Below are 16963 nucleotides of genomic sequence, written 5' to 3'. Positions count from 1 at the left end.
AGTACACCTTGGCAGTGGGCTGAGGCTTCAGGCCGTGGAGGGAACTGCGCTGGAAGCTATTGAGCTGACAGTGTCTGTAAGAGGAAGGAACATCCACTAAGGAAAGGTCAAGACCAAAGGCAGGTGCAGGGCCTGGGAAGCAAGGACTGCGGGAGCGAGTCCTGTGAGTGACATCAGGCTGAGGAGCACAGAGGTCCTCAGTGAGTGAGTTCCAACCATTTTACACTCCGGGGTCATCTTCAACTCCAGAAACAAACTCCAGAGAGAAAGTGGCCTGGCCTGAGTCCCCGACAGTCCTGTTTGGGCAAGATGAGGCAGGACAGGAGCCCTGATTCACCTCAGCGGTGCGTGGTGGGCACCAGGCTAATGCCTCCACTGAGATCAGGAGGGTTGTAGGGGGAGAAAGGAAAGCCCTGCAGCCAAGACCCAACAAAGTTCACATGGGCCATGGGGGTGATAATGCCTTTGTCGTCGATGCCTTCTTTTCGTGTATGTGATGAGGACTCAGTACGAGTCTTGTGGTATGGACAGCACAGTCTGTCATGGAAATAACTGGCCCTCAGAGAGCTGGGCTTCCACGTGCCATCAGGACACAGCCTATAGGATGACGGCTCATGACCACAGTGGGCGGCGGGGGGCTCGCTTAGGCTGTGCGCATCATTGTTTGTCATTGTTGGTGGCAGAAGAAACTTAGTGTGTTTCGAACACACTAGCTGGTTCGAACAGTTTTCAATTATAATTAAGCAGTGCTGATGCGAGTCTGTGTGTCTTAATTGAGAGAGAAGCAGCCAATGCAATTGGAAATGTGGGGCCTCGTGGCTGTTTCACCACGGACCTAGCGGGTCCAGGAAAGGGGATCATGGGTAATCATTAGTCTAGTGTAGTTTGCTAAAAATTCTTTGCATATCACCCACCTTGGCTGGTAATACGCACTCATTGCATAAGACTGCAGAGGAGTGAGAGAAGCCATCTCCTTTAGCTGTCTACCTGTGTGTCAAGTGAAAACAAATCTGGATTCGGAAGAGAAACTTGTATTTCTGAGGACTGTTCTAAGGGCAGAGAGAGGACATAAGAGACGAGGGAGGAGAACCATTGCACTAGAACGGTCTGACCCAGAGGTTCCACAGGACACAAGGGTTTGGAAGAAAAAGCCTTTCTTTGATTGGGGGCATGAGCAAGGGTAGGAAAAAACCACTGCAGGCCAATGGGGTGACAGGTCTGTGGACCCAGGCCAGAGCATGTCTTACCCCAGCATCAGGTATTCTGGGAGCGGCCTTGCGGCCTGTCCACTGTTAGAGGCTGAGCAGATGGTTCGGAATCCAGAAACTTGAAGGGAGGCGCAAAGCTCAACTGATATTTGGTTAACAAGAATGTTTGTTGGTTTGTTTGATTGATCCATTGGGACAAAGCAGTTCATCTGCTGATCATGTCTGAGGCAAAGAATGGGAATTCGGAGGATCTGTGCCTGGCTTCCCCCCATGGCTTAGAGAAGGATGGTTGTGCAACAAATGGCTTCCAGGAACACAGCTGGCTGGAGGACGTCTTGCTGTTGTCCAGGAGCAAAGAGCTGCCGTAAAATCCAACACTGCCACCTGTACACGGGGCTGTTGTCTGAACTCTCCTCCCTATTTCCAGGGATGGAAGTAGCCAACATACTCCAGTGTATTTCCTTGTTCAGTGTCCACATAGTATTATTTCTTTAGAGATGCCAAACAGTGTGCGCTTGATGGCAGGTATGAAACCACTGGGCAATCAGGACATTATAAAACAGAGGCCCCATCCCCTTCCAATCTAAAACAGAGCCCTAGATTTCTTTTCCTAAAATGTGATATCAGCCCATCTCTGAAACTTTTCTTCTATAAAACACCAGAGGGAGGGGGAGGGCAGGTGACCGAAATTTGTGGGAGGAAAGCAGAGCACTGTTCACGGAAGCTCTTATTTGAAAGTGCCAGGCATGGAAGTCTCCCAAGGACCCTGGGGACAGAGGACAGGATGTCCTATAGGGTATCAGCTGGAGAGGACTGGTTGAGGTTCAGCTGGTTTTGAGAACAGGATTGTTCTAGGGATAAGCAGCCACTGTGTGAGTAGTCTGGGGAAAACAGGACGGCCCAGCTCATGTGCCAGGGGTAGACCTGCGCGGGCCACGGTGGAAAACCCACAGGCCTGCGGGGTCTCCCTCAGAATATCGTATTTCAATAAATACCTCTCTCTCGCTGTTTTGATTTTTGCAGTTGAGTGCATTTTTCTCCACATTGTAGACCTAAAGCACCAGCAGACTGTATCATCACATAGTACCTGGTGGCTATGCATAAATCCCAGTTTTCTTGAGGTGTCAGGCAGCTTTAATAGCCTGCCGTGTAAGACTCTGGTTATACCACTGCCACCATAACTTTTGCTCATACACGAAATACTGGACTTTGCAAGGAAACAGCCCAGATGGTACAGGATGATGCAGAGAAGGGGTCCGTGCTCCACGTGCAATACAAAAGGCAACTGAAAGAAGCAGCCGGCTCTCTGAAAAAAGTGGGACCCTCTTTCAAGAGCCCTCTGTGCCTAGGTCGACACTTCAAGGGAAATAATGAAGCATCAGAAATTGACCTCTGAGCTCTAGTCTTTCCTTTATGCTTTTCTTTAAACAAAGAATAATCCATAAACATTGACTAATTCCAAAATGAACAACCACAAAAGGTCAGAGCCTCTCTAGGTCAACTAGATAATTACTGGAAGTGTTTCTGCAGTTAAGCATTGCATGTATTGATCTGGTTTCAAAAGATTCATGCCTCTTGCATATGTCGCCAGACATATATTCATATTCATTAATATGAATTAATCTATATATTAATAATATGTAGATATTAATACTTGACTATGTGGTTCTTGCGTGGCTAATAATCAGGGATTCTGTTGTGTCTTTTCTTCCTCTGAGTTATTGAGTTGACTGGGCATGTAGTAAGTTCTTCGTCTCCGTAAAGTCTTTCCTACCTTGTTTCCCCCATTCTACTCTTGGCCTCACTGCAGATGGTTCACCACCCAGCGGCCAGTGTGCTTCCGTTACATGTAAGGCCGCACACATTACTTCCATGTTGAAACTCCAGCAATGGATCCTGGTTTTACTCAGAACAAAAGGTAACGCCCGTCCAGCCTTTACAAGGCCCTGTGTGATCTGCCCCCACCTTCTCTGCTCCAGCCACACTTGTACACCTGGCACTTCACACGGGGCATTAGCCATTTCCTCTTCTTGGAAGGCTCCTGCCGGCAATGTCCACCTTACTCACTGTCTCCTCGGAGTCTGCTCACATGGCGACGTTTCCTAACCAATTCTATTATTTTATTATCTTGTCTATCTTGCTCAGTTAGAAAGCAAGTTCTGTGATGTCGGAGATTGTGGGTTTGCTCACTGATATATTCCATGTGTCTAGAACTGTGCCTGCACCAGAGGGTGCATTCAATAAATATCTATGGAATGAAAGAATGAAAATAAATGAATGATTGGATGAAAATTTCCACTTACCACTTACCTGAGTGTTGCTATAAATTTATTTAAAAACTATGATTCCAAAAAATATATATATAAATAAAATAAAAACCATGATTCCAACTTAATCTTTTATATTTTTAAACTCTGAAAATTTAGGCAAAAAATTTTTTTTTTGGGAGGGGGGACCTGAGTGGCACAGTTGGTTAAGCTTCTGACTGTTGGTTTCAGCTCAGGTCGTGGTCTCAGGGTGGTGAGATCAAGCCTGAGTCGGGCTCCGTGCTTAGCACGGAGTCTGCTTGAGGTTCGCCCACTCTCTGCTCTCTGTCCCTCCCCCTTCCTCCTTTTCTTTCTCTCACTCTCTCTTTCAAATAAATAAATAAATTTTAAAAAAAAAGATTTTTTTTTAAGAAGTTGGGGAAGTGGAAATAGGAAGCTGAAGAGTTTTTAAAAATATGACTACATGGTTTTCTCATGCCCATTATAGGAAATTCAAGTAATGTAATATAAAGAGGAAAGTTTTCATGAACTTTTTTATGGCACACTCAAAATCATACCACCCGGACCTAAGCATTAGTAACACTATATAAATATCGTTGCAGACATCTCCCTTGATATAGGGAGAAATGCACAATACAGATATTACACATAAACAACGTTTTCTCTGTATACGTATGTGTCTGTATGGTAGTGTGCAAATAATTTGTTCTTAATGAATTTACATGTAGTAAATTCTCAGGACACTTGGTTCCAAACCATATGTATGAATTGGTTTGACGTACTAATAATTTAAAGCAAAACATAAACATAAAGGCAATTTAAACATCGGTACTAATTTATATGAGGCAGTTCAAAGTAAGGGACTAGAAAGCCATATTAAAAAAAAAAAAATCGTGAGCTCGGAAACCTTTAGGATGCACCAGTGTAACCATGTACATTTGAAGAGCAAGGCTAAAGAGCCAAAAATGTTCCCGTTTTAAAAAGTTCAAATTTAATTTAACATATATTTATCTTAGAAAAGATAAGGAAGGCGTTCACGTTTGGATACGTTTTTCTTTATCATAAGAGATATTTCATTTTGGAGGATCTCTTAATTTTTAAGAGAAAAGAATTAATTCAGGGAGAAGACACTGCTACATGTTTTAAACGACATAACACATATTTAGACTTCATTAATTTATGATTCCCTGACATGATAAAGGAATTAATACAGCTATATTTCATTCCACATTTGAAGTCTTAGTCATGCATGATTCTGCAATATTCCGAGAAATACAGAAAAAAGAAAAAAACCCACAAGCTCAATAGACAGGTTTCTGCATTGTAGGGAAACGTAGTTTATGCACATATAAACGATTTCCTTGGAACATGCTTAATCAATGTGTAAATGCACCGCAGCAGTCATAAATTATTAAAATCCGGTCCTGGGACAGATAGCCACCTTCTGCCATATATTTAACAGTGTGCTCGTATTTGGTTTTTGATTTGTGAACTGATATTACTGGTGAGAAATCTGCTTTCTTTATGATTCCACAATATCATTAAATGTCTTGAATGAATTAGAGGCTGGGGAGGAGTTTATTAATGCAAACATTTAAGCCAAATTAATAATAAGCATAATCATCTTTAATGGAGCAGCAACTGTGTGCTCAAAACTGTGCAGAGATTTGACAACAAGCATTAGTGCATTTATTGCACACAATCATCCTTCGTGGCAGATGAATTCCTCATTTTGTGGTTAAGGAGACTGAGCCTTTGGCGGCTTCTTACTGGTCTCAGATTTTGCATTTCATAAGTAAAGGAGCGGAAAGCCGAAGCCAAACATCTGTGTTCTCTTTACCACAATCATTCATGCCTGTACCAACTGAACTGTCAAGAGTGTAATGGGGTTTGATTCCCAGGCCTGCCTTTCTTTCTTTCTCTCTCTCTTTCTTTTTTTCTTTTTCTTTCTTTCTTTCTTTCTTTCTTTCTTTCTTTCTTTCTTTCTTTCTTTCTTTCTTTCTTTCTTCTTTCTTTCTTTCTCTTTCTTTCTTTCTTTCTTTCTTTCTTCTTTCTCTCTCTCTCTCTCTCTTTCTCTCTCTTTCTTTCTTTCTTTTTTTTTTTTTTTGTTAAGGGAGCATAAGTCTCTCAGAAAAAGAATCCTAAAACACAGACAGACACTGTTCCACATTCTTGTCTCCTCCTGCAGCCATTCTCTTCAGGTTCTGGGAAAAATGCATTCTTCTTTTCTTCATTGTTCAGCAAAGATCTCATCAGAAAAGATACTGTCAGGCACACAGACCTGTGGGTGTGAGCTGGTGAGAAAAGGAAGAGAATGAATAGTACTTTAATGAAAGGGACTTTGACTCTGCTGGTCCATATCCACTTAAAAGCAAACAGACAAAACAACTAAAAAGAAAATAAAAGCAAACAGACAGAGCCCTTCACTACCATTGGTCATGTCCCCCGGTGTGGGCACCACACACCTGCCCCCAATGGCACCGCCACTTCCCAAGGCTCAGTGTGTCAGTGCTGCTCTTCGGACAAGGGCCAAGCACCCAGCCCCTTACAGCAACACTTTTTTTAAAAGAGCAGAAAGCAGGTCAGTGTTGGCCTCTGAAGTAAAAGCTATTTCCTGGAGTATTAAAGGACATTAGATGATATTGTGCCTCCTGCCCCCCACCCCTTGGAAAGGGCCTCACAAGGGGGACTCCAAACGGAGCGTCCAATCTATAGATGGATTTTAAAATACTTGCCATGCAGAGTTATTAAAATCAATTCATTTACATTTGAATGTCTATAAATATTTAATAATATACATTCTGATGTTAATCTACATATAGATATGAACTTAATATAAAGTTTTTAATAAGGAAAAGACATTAAGGAAATTGTCATTTGTGGCAATAGAGACCACAGACACTTATGTGGGAATAACTTGTAGTTCCAATTAAAATCAAATCATGCAATCAGAAAAAAAAAAAGTATTTTCCAGAAAATTACCTATAGGTTAACATTGTTTCTGTCTTTTCTGTTGAATAGCATTGATTCTATGCCAAAAGATAGGTCTTTTAGTTGTTTGTATTCAGCCAAATAGCTTCTGAGATTTGCATGCGATGTTTCTCTTAACCTGGTAAACCTGCCATTGCAAACCACCTCTGCCTTCTCTCATTGCTGTCAAGCTCTAAGAGTCTTCATACCCTCAGGGAAACAAGTATCCTAGTCCTGGACCTTGATGTACAGCTATGTGCCATGTCTCGCAGAATCTGGTGGAATGTTGAATTTATAACATCAACCATGTGAACTCAAGAGTTCTTAAGACCCGTGGCTCCTGTAAATCGCACCATTTATACAATATACTTGGCAGTTCCCATGAGACATGTAAAGCTCAAATGGTATCATAAATTCAAAAAGTCTAGATTCAAACAGGACATGGTTGATGACCTCTTTCTACCTTATTCAGTTTCTAGCATCATCGGAAGTTAAATGCTGAAAAAATATAGAGAATTTTTTTCAAGTGTTCATAGTCAGTAAACATTAGCAAAAACCAGGCTGTCATCATTTTTCATTTACTAAATGTCATTTCAAGTTGAGAGTGATTTTTTCCCCCAGGAAGCCCGTCAGAATGTCATGTTTGTACTTTGTTTGATTTATAGGATTTTGGATCGCTATGTTCAGGAGCAAATCCCTGGTGCCAAGGTGGTGGTGGAGTCCATTGGTGCTCGCAGGCATGGGGATGCCTTTTCTCTAGAAGATTACACCAAATGTGACCTGACTGTCTACGCAATCGACCCCCAAACCAACAGAGCCATCGACAGAAATGAGCTTTTTAAGTAAGTTGTTTTATGGTCTCTAACAGCTTTCTGGTGACAATATCACCTATAGATGATCTTAATCTTTAAGTTTAAAACCCACCAAATTGTTGTTGAAAGTGAAGTGTGAGCAGGAAAACCAGAGATAGCACCCAGGGTCCTCATGCCTACAGGTGTTCAGGCCCAGGTATGGGCGAGAGTGACTTTGGAGGTCAGAAGGTCCATTATGAGCAAGATGCAGTCCCTAGAGATGGCCTCACACCATAGAGATGACCTGTACTCCTGCTCCCACGCCCCAGCCATCAGAAGGGGGAAAGCACTGAATCCTTCTGCAAGTGGCAGTTTGCCCGTGACAGTGTCGGTAGGCATGAATTTTAAGAATAAATCTAGCTTGCCTCTAGGTTTTATTGAATCAGCAAAAATTAGTATCCTTTTCTCCCTTGACTTGGCAGTGGGGGACAGAAGGGACAACCCCTTCCACCTCAGTCTGTACCTTCCATCTATTTATTTCATTTCTGGTGAATTTGAATAATTGAGTCACGAATCCTAAAACTAAAGAAAATGCAGAATTCTCAGCAAAACGCTGCTATTTATTCTCTCTCTCTCAAATTATTTAGAACACTTAGAGCGCTTTGTTGTTGTTGTTAGTTTCAGCTTTGCTCTGCTGACACCTAGTGTCCACCAGACTGTTGGACTGCAATTCTTATTTAAATTGAAATATATTTTTACTTAAACAGTATATATTGATATATAAATGTATGTATATATTCTAAATATTTATTGGTATTGGTGCATATAGATGTACCTGAATCCATAATTTCAGATGTTAGTTTTTCTTGGTCTATACATGTATATATATACACACTAAAGAGCACTAAATAAATATATACATATTCTAATTTAAATATATTTCCATATGTGGCTGCATTTACATATTTAGCAAATATCTATCTACCCGTTTATTTATTAAAACACATACATTCTGGGCAACCCGGGTGGCTCAGCGGTTTAGCACCTGCCTTCAGCCCAGGGCATGATCCTGGAGACCCAGGATCGAGTCCCACGTCAGGCTCCCTGCATGGGGCTTGCTTCTGTCTGCATCTCTCTGTCTCTGTCTCTGTCTCTCATGAATAAATAAATAAAATCTTTAAAAAAAAAAAAAACACACATTCTGAATTCAGTCTGTTCTGAATTTAAAGCTGTTCTTCAACAAAATTTCACTGCTGCTATTTTAGCTACAATGAGATAGTGATTTAATAGCAATTTAACTATAAAAGAGCCATATTTATTAAGTATGTTATTCATCAACGTAAATTTAATAGACATTTGGCCCATAGGCAAATAGTATGTTAATCACAGTGGAAAGTAGAGATGACGGAGTAGTGACTTCCTCTCAAATTCTACAACCAACCTCCAAATGAAGTAGCATTTTAGATCTACCAAGCCAACTTTTGCATATTGTATTAATTTTACAATCATTGAGAAACTACATATATTCTATTGAACTGTCATTAACATTTATCTTAAACACAAGGTGTATTTTTACAAACATTGGTCTTATTTTTAAATATGATGTTAGGTTGTTTGAATGTAGGGAGTTTTTCCTACCTATAAAAACATGTTTTCTTTAGGCTGTTAGTGAAGCTTTAAAGAGAATTGGACATGTAAACATTTTAGAGGGAAACAGTTTGCAAACCGAAGCCAGTTGGTTTTCAACTGGCATAGGAAGTACAAGATGAACATCATTCATTCTAAACAAGTTTTCCTGGGACGCCTGGGTGGCTCAGAGGTTGAGCATCTGCCTTTGGCTCAGGGCATGATCCCAGGGTTCTGGGATCGAGTCCCACATCGGGCTCCCTGCAGGGAGCCTGCTTCTCCCTCTGCCTCTCTCTGGTCTTTCATGAATGAATAAATAAAACCTTTAAAACAATAAAATAAACAAGTTTTCCCAAACCTAGATTATACTGTAAAGAGTAAGGATAGAAATTCAGTTGAATAACTATTATAGCCAGGAAAGAAGGGAAAAATAGAAAATAACTATAAGTCAAAATTTTCTGTATTGATGAGAGGATGGAACTACCATGAAGTATTAAAGCTTTCCCTTAGCAGCTTGAACGAATAGCTGAAAGACACTATAATAATAGAAGTCTAATATGCTATTAATTATTAATTAATATAATAATCTAAGCCCTAGAATGGTTCCTTGAAACATTCCATAATGAATTTATAGAGATATATTTCATAATCCAAGGCTCATAATGCACCGATATTATCTCTCCTGTAGTTATGAAAACTATTCGTTTTTAACACTGAACAAATATACTAGAACATTAAGATGATCCCTTGATGCCCAGACCAATGGAAATAGGATTATTCTTTCAACTTCCCTTGATCCTAAAACCTAAGCTTCTGAGATGTTGGAATTCTCTGGCCAAAGAATTAGGAACAAACAAACAACAACATATTCTCCGCAAAGAGTTCACTTTGACTTTTATAAACCGATGTAACTATTTCAAAATGTTACTTTAAAGTTTATAAATGCGGAGGAGACTAGAATCACTAAAATGACATTACTTATTTTGTTTTGTAAGGTTATGAGTATTTTGATTTTTGTTGTCTTCGGTTATCTGAATCACTTCGATTTTTTGCAGTAAATATACGTTACGTTATCCTGCTTTCATTCTACTTGTGGTTCTTCGAGTTTCTTGAATCTGCATTTTGGTTTAGGTTTTTTTTATTATTATTTTTAACATTGTTCCCATTTCTGGAATATCCTTAGACCGCATCTTTTAAAATATTTCTTGGAACCTATATTCTCTTGCTTCTCATTCTGGAACTCTAATTAAAATTCTTTTTTTTCCAAGTTTCTGGATGCTTCCTATCCTCGTCCTCCTCCTCTTCTCGCCCTCTTCTCTCTTTGTGCTTTACCTCAGATAATTGCTGTTGCCTTGGTTTCAAGTTCACGGATTTATCTGTTAGCCTGTTGATGTGCTCATTAAAGGAACTCTTCATCTTTCTCTCTTTTTTTAAAACAAATTCTTTCATTTCCATTTGGTTCTTCTTACTGTTTCTTCCACTTTATTGAACTTCCCATCACTTCAAGCATGTTTGTCGCTTTCTGCTGGCTTCTGTGAAGTCCTAAGCGGAGCTGTATCAAAGTCTGTCTGATGTCCCAGCATCTGGGCTGTGTCTTGTCTGGCTTCACTGCTATCTCTTCGCAGGCCCTGGGAGCCTGTGCCACTGGGGGCCTCTCTTCATCCTCCCTTCAGGGCAGACTCTCTCCCTTACTGCTTGGTTCCCCTCTCAGGGTGGAGAGGCACCAAGGTGGGTATTTGCTTACACCTTGTCCCCAGAAGCAGAAGAGTGGGTTTAGCCTGACCCCTAGGGCTTGGGATCCTTCCTCCCCCCTCCTTCTGTGGCTTAAGGCCCTTGCTCTGTAGGAGATACAGGATGGGAGAAGTGCAGGGTGCCCCAGCCAGAGCTGCTTGCTCCCTGTAACCATGCACTAGAAGGGGATGCCTCTTCTGTCTCCGGCCTTGTCTCTAGGTTACCTTATGGAGGTCCTTGGAAAACAGTTTGCAAGGGAGTACAATGCCAGCCCCTCTTGTGTGCGTGGGTCTCTTATGCTGATGTTAAATGTTGGTGCATATTTATCTTCTAAATATTTATGAAAATTTTAGCTCACTTCCAGGCACCAGGGTGGCTCAGTCTGTTGAGCATCTGCCTTCAGCTCAGGTCATGCTCTCAGGATCCTAGGATCCAGCCCCACATCAGGCTCCCTGCTCAGCAGGGAGTCTGCTTCTTCCTCTGCACGTCTAGTACCCCACTTGTGTTTTCTTTCTCTCTCTCTCTCTCTCTCTCTCTCGAATGAATGAATACAATCCTTAAAAAAATTAGCTCATTTCTTTTTCTTTTTCTTTCTTTCTTATTATTATTATTTTTTTTTTTTGGCAGCCACCTTTACCTCGTTCTGTGAAAGGTGAAACAATGCATGGTCTCCTCTCCCTGTGCAGGAAACTCACTGTTTAGAATTTGGCATTTTATGTGCAAAAAAAAGTTATTTTATGATTATCTACCTGACTTTTTTGTCATCAGCATGGGAGCCACAGGCTCTTATGGCTTTCTGTACCCTCAACAGAAACAGACGATATTACTTTAAAATAGAACTTAACTAAATATTTGTTTAAAAAAACAAAGACAGTTTTAGCTCATGCACTTTTTTGTACATTCAGCCTGTTTAACATTGTCTGTCCAGAAGGCAAATGAGAAATGGAGAAGGTAGGAAAATCCTGGATACTCTACAAACTGCATTTATAATACAGTGTATAAGAACACATTTATACTTTAAAATAGAATCTGAATACCAAGTTCTTATAAAGCTTCTTTCAAATTCCCAAGATCCACGTGGAAGCTAGCTCTGTCCCCAAATCAGAGAAAGTATAAAACAAAAGCCTAAAGGTCTGAGGCCACGTTTTCCACCTTAGGGTGGAAAATCTCCAAACTTACCTGAAATTCAGAGAAAACATCTGAAAAACAAATGGACAGTATAAAGTATATGCATAACCGCAGAGCACATTAAGGAAAAGAAAAAAAAAGATACAAATTATAAAAGAGATCAAAATAAATTTAAAAGACAATGAAGATACAACCTGACAATTGTCGGGTGTCTCTGAGGTAAAACACTGTAGTCCTTATCACAGAAACATAAACCAAAAATGTAATGAAAAGATTCCATTACTTTCCCAGACAAAATCAATGAAAATGTCGTCATGTGTCATTGAAAAGTATCTGAATATGTTTTAATACCATTGAAACACAAAAGTGACTCAATTATAAAGAAACAAAAAATCAGATAAGCCTTAGACCTCCCATATCCACGATAAAATGGTAAAAGGTGATAGGAGTCAAATCCACAATTTTTTTTTAAGGAAACCTATTATGTCTTAGGAATTTTTACCTTGGTAAACTCTTCTGTGTGGAGAAAGCAAAAAGAAGGATATTCTAGAGTAGGTATGGGTTCAAAGCAATCAACTCTTCCAGGAAACAGTGACGACATTTACCTAAGTTGAAAATAAACCAAAATAAATATGGAAATAACGGAGTTCTCGTAGTGTAACAAGACTAACAAATCTTCCCCCGGGTGGGAGGATGTCAAATGCAAGAATCCTGTAGAAGTGTGGTTCGTCTAGAGGATTCCGCAGGCTTTGGGTGGATTCTTTCCCCCAAACTAACCATCTTCCTCTACTTTAGATTCTTCCTAGTTTCTAATAGCGTCTTCTTGCAACATGACCTCTTAATCTGTACTTTATCTGGAACTTCTTACTCTATCTGATAAATAATCCAAACAAAATGTTGTACCATTCAATCCTAGCACTTGGAAACAACAGTTAAATCTTTATTATATTTTTTAACATGCCTAAAAATAACTTAGGAAGGTTGCTATAAAAGTGTATTTTATATCTACAAAATAATATTTGTAAAAAATAAGAAATAGGACAAAAATCCTGTCTTACATTATCATATGAAAACTTGAGTAAAAACATGTGCTCCCCCTCAAACTAAAATTCAGTTATCTGAGCCATTGGGTCTCTCTTTCTTTTTTTTTTTTTTTTCTCCATCGGGTCTCTTAAATGCAATGTCGAATAGACAAGCCGCTGGAATTCGTATCTGGTATCTGTTATCTCTTTAATTTTTCTGTGAGGAAGCTAGGCACCCTGTGCAGTGGATAGAAAGTCAACGTGATCAGTCAGAAAATTAAAATTGTAAATGTCAAAAGGGATAAAACAGACTGTAAGATACATGAGCGTGGCGCTCTTTGTTATCATAGGATGGTGAAATTTGGGGCCATTTAAAATTTCCTCTTCCCCATTTCTTTGTGTTTTTCACATCTTCAATGTAAGTGTGGTGATTTATATTATGCAATCGATTTCTAAAATAATAGTTACGTGTAACAAAATCATTCAGTCTAATAAAATTAAATAACAGTTATTCCTTAATTATCCCCTCTACCCCAGTATAATGCCCGTAATGTAGGAACTACGTTATTTAGGGGAAGGGCTTGCAAGAACTGTTTGGTTAAATTGCCTAATTCCTGTCCTCCTGAGTGATTTGCTATCTGTGTCATTTATACCGTCTTCTCTTTCTAGGCAGGAAACACCTTTTACTTTGTTCACCTTTTGCCCACAAAATGTCATTTTGGTTTGGGATCTCAGAGCATCCACATATAAGACAAATGGAGACTTTTGAGCCTAACGGCTGGGTCGGTGTCTCAGATTTGTGACCCTAACTGTGTAGCTTTATGGCCTGCAGCAAACTAGCATTATAATGTTCTGTTCTGCAGGATTATTCTGGGGACCCAAGCAGACACAATGCACAATATAATGTTCACCTATGCTATCTGTAATTTAGAATATTTATTCACCCAAATAACTTAATAACATAAGTGATTTCAACATAGTGATATTAAGTTTGATGATGTTAATAATTACTTTTTTCAAGTCTGTGAGCATATTTAGGTAAGAGTCGTTATTAATATCTTTGATATGTGTAGATAGGTGGCCGTTTGTTGCTTTTTATTGCTCTTGCTCTTTATATATTTTTTATATATTCATAAGACTGACTCAGCTTGTATTTCAATTAAAGAAAATGTTAAAAGTTAGGACAAATTTATTTTTTAAATATTAAACATTTAATAAAAATCATAACAAGATATTATAAAATTATCCTTTGAAATATGTTTCATATTTCACAAAAATATTTTCAAGAAAATACTAAAAGACACTACAAAATTATCTTTAAAAAAACTTTTTGTATGTTAACGTCACTGATTTGACTATTTATCCAACAATAAAGATTTTTGGATGGCAAACTACTTGATATCAATAAAGACTTTCAGCCGCATTATGGGGAAGGAGGACGCATTTTGGAGATCCGGACTCCAGAGGCAGTGACCAGCATTAAAAAGCGAGGAGAAAGTCTGGGCTACACAGAAGGGGCCTTGCTGGCGCTTGCCTTCATCATCATCCTCTGCTGCATTCCTGCCATTTTGGTAGTTCTGGTCAGCTACAGACAGTAAGTATTCTTCGATTGGAACATAGCCTCATCAAAAGGCCACCCCCAGTGACATGGTTTTGTAGTTGTAGGACAGAAATGGTGCGTATCTTTTGAGGACTGCTATATCCTCCTTGCATTAAATGGCCCTCCTTTAAGGGAAAATAAAACAAACTTCCAACATTTTCCACCAATTACTCAGCGTTCCCATTCTTCTGATCGGTTCTCATCTGATGGGACCATCAGGTAAGCTCCTGTGGCCGTGTTCATGCTCTTCATCAGGTTTGGAGCCTCAGGAAAAAAAAAGTAATAGGGATCTTAGGGAAGCGTCATCTGCAGGGGAATGCCACATGCAGATATGCCCCGTCTAGAGGATGGTGTGCAACCTAAGTACACTGTCACGACAGCATTTTATCCGGGCTTTTAAATTTGCATCTGTGTAAATGATCGGTGTTGGTAAAATCATTTAAAAATCGTAGTATGCCATCTGTGATTTTCCATGAGGTTTCTTCCTTCCTGGATAATCCTACTAGGACCTATGTTGTAACATAGGACAGGATATCCTGGCTGTGAAGGCCTTACATTTTCATTGTTCCTACAGGCCAATACCTCCACTTAAAATATCGAAATTTGTCTTATGTAGATCCTTCAAAAGAGTTAAGTAACCATAGCTAATTTTAGCCTTTGTATTTGAAGGAATTTCATTGCTATTCTCTATTTGACACTAGGTGTGGGGAACCTGGGGAGCCTTTGTGTTTGAGGACTAGGCATTTAAAATATATCCCAATTGATCGTGATTGGTGGAAACAGTTGTGGAATCAGTTAAGAAGAGAGGTTAGCCCTAAGGGTGCCATAGAATGCAAATAAATAACAGGCAGTGATTGTAAATCATACAAATTACTTGACAGAACAGAGAGTAAGAAATGATCATAGAACTGTCCCTCTCATTTGAAACTCCCACAAGGAAAGCACTGAAATAGCACTTATGTGTTCTTAAACTGTTCTTTGTTCTCTAACACAGAATTTTCTTTGGAATTCAACAAGGCAAGGAATTTGAACCTAAACATTGAACAGTATGAAGATGTGATAGGAATATTTTTCATCACAAAAGCAATAGCAAAGTTGCAAATCCAACATTTAGTGTGATATATCGGAATCTGAAGTATCCATAACAAATCAGTTGATACACCAAATCTAAAGCCTATGAACAAACCTAAGAGTGGGCAAATGCTTTTAAATTATTAAGCCATCAAGCCAGTATTAATTTTCATGTTAAAGATAATCTACACTACAGTTACTCTTGTTCATTGCCATACTTCTCAAAGCAATCCTGCTCACAACGGCATCAAGGAGGAGACTTCTTATATTTGGCACACAATGCAGGGATCAAAATTAAAGCATCCGGGACGTTATACTCTCAGTGGTCTGAAATTTAACAAACCACTAAGGTGCTTAGCCTTTAAACATTTTGTAGATGGATTTAATTATTTTAAACAATTAAGTTCAGTAATCAGCTCAACAGTCAATGAATCCATTTTAGTTGCTGCTTTTTGTAGACTAACAGAATGAAGCAAAATGAGTTTTGCACTGCTCATGTTTCAAAGTAACATTCTAATACTTAAAAGATCTAACTTTCGTACTTTTATACTCTGCTTGTGAATTAGACCAGAATGGATGGCTATTCATTCATATTAACATTCGGTTGTGAAATTCATTGAACGTGGAAAAGTAAGGGGCAGAAGTGAAAAAAAAGTGCCATGGATTCACCACGCCAGGAGTGTCACCTGGCAATTCCAGTATCTGGTTCAATCTTCAGGTTTAATCTTCGTCCAGACTTGCTGCCTGATTCATCCCTGTAACATCCTCCAGGCACAGGAAGCCAAGAAGCCAATTACTGAGATCAGATCGTCCTCACTATTCCATTTTTCTATCAGAGTTCAAATTCATCTATCCATGTTTCCATCCAGGTTTTCTTCCTCCATTTAGTTCATTTCTTTGTCTCCCTGTAATGAGTGTTTTCACAACTTGTGTGGTGTTGACAGCCATAATAAGGTGCTCCCTCATTCTTATTTTCTGAATTGAAATACTTGGTTTCCCTAGTGTGTCATTAAGAGTTTAACCAGTAAATTATTCATAATTTAGACTATATCAGATGTTAAAATATTTTGAATGCAGTCCTTCTAATGTAGCTTTCTCTCTCTTTTTTCTTACTCATTGCTTTTCGAAAACAGGTTTAAAGTGTAAGTATAATTAACATCTTGTATATGACTTTATATACTATAAAAAGAAAAATCCCAGATACTACTGATAAAGCAGTCAGCCTGCCCACCACCAAGACCTATTTGTCTGTGTTCTATTTGCAGGGTGTGTATAGTTTTTAGTTCAAATTCCCTTGTGCTTTTTGGATTTTGGATATGTGGAATCGAGCTGGTTTCTCACTCTGGGATGCAAGGGAAGAAATGTGAAAAAGACAGTTTGCTCTGATAGTTTGCACACTTTGAGATCTTGGTTTTGAGGAAGGAAGGAGCTAAACGGCTGGTGTCCAAGATATTCAGAAAGAGCAGGGAGGCTCCCGGGCAAGAATCACAGCTGTCCTGGCTATCCAAAGAAACAAAACCCAGCTGCATCTCTCCACTTTAGGACAGAA

General features: G+C 39.3%; 1 protein-coding gene across 2 annotated transcripts in view; it reads left to right on the top strand.

The window, feature by feature from the left end:
* The window catches only part of PCDH15 (protocadherin related 15), an 869139-nt gene that overhangs the window by 832136 nt on the left and 20040 nt on the right, over positions 1–16963 (top strand). Inside the window, exons 30-32 of one of the 2 annotated variants that reach the window (XM_077874888.1) lie at positions 7111–7287; positions 14119–14337; positions 16548–16556. In XM_077874888.1, coding sequence (XP_077731014.1) covers positions 7111–7287; positions 14119–14337; positions 16548–16556 — 405 coding nt within the window. Of the gene's footprint in view, positions 1–7110; positions 7288–14118; positions 14449–16547; positions 16557–16963 lie in introns of those variants that run through there. The other variant, XM_077874887.1, reaches the window with a different exon arrangement.

Source organism: Canis aureus, chromosome 27 (genome assembly GCF_053574225.1).
Source record: "Canis aureus isolate CA01 chromosome 27, VMU_Caureus_v.1.0, whole genome shotgun sequence".
In the NCBI taxonomy this organism is placed as follows: Eukaryota; Metazoa; Chordata; class Mammalia; order Carnivora; family Canidae; genus Canis; species Canis aureus.
This window is presented reverse-complemented; position numbering and strand designations above follow the sequence as displayed.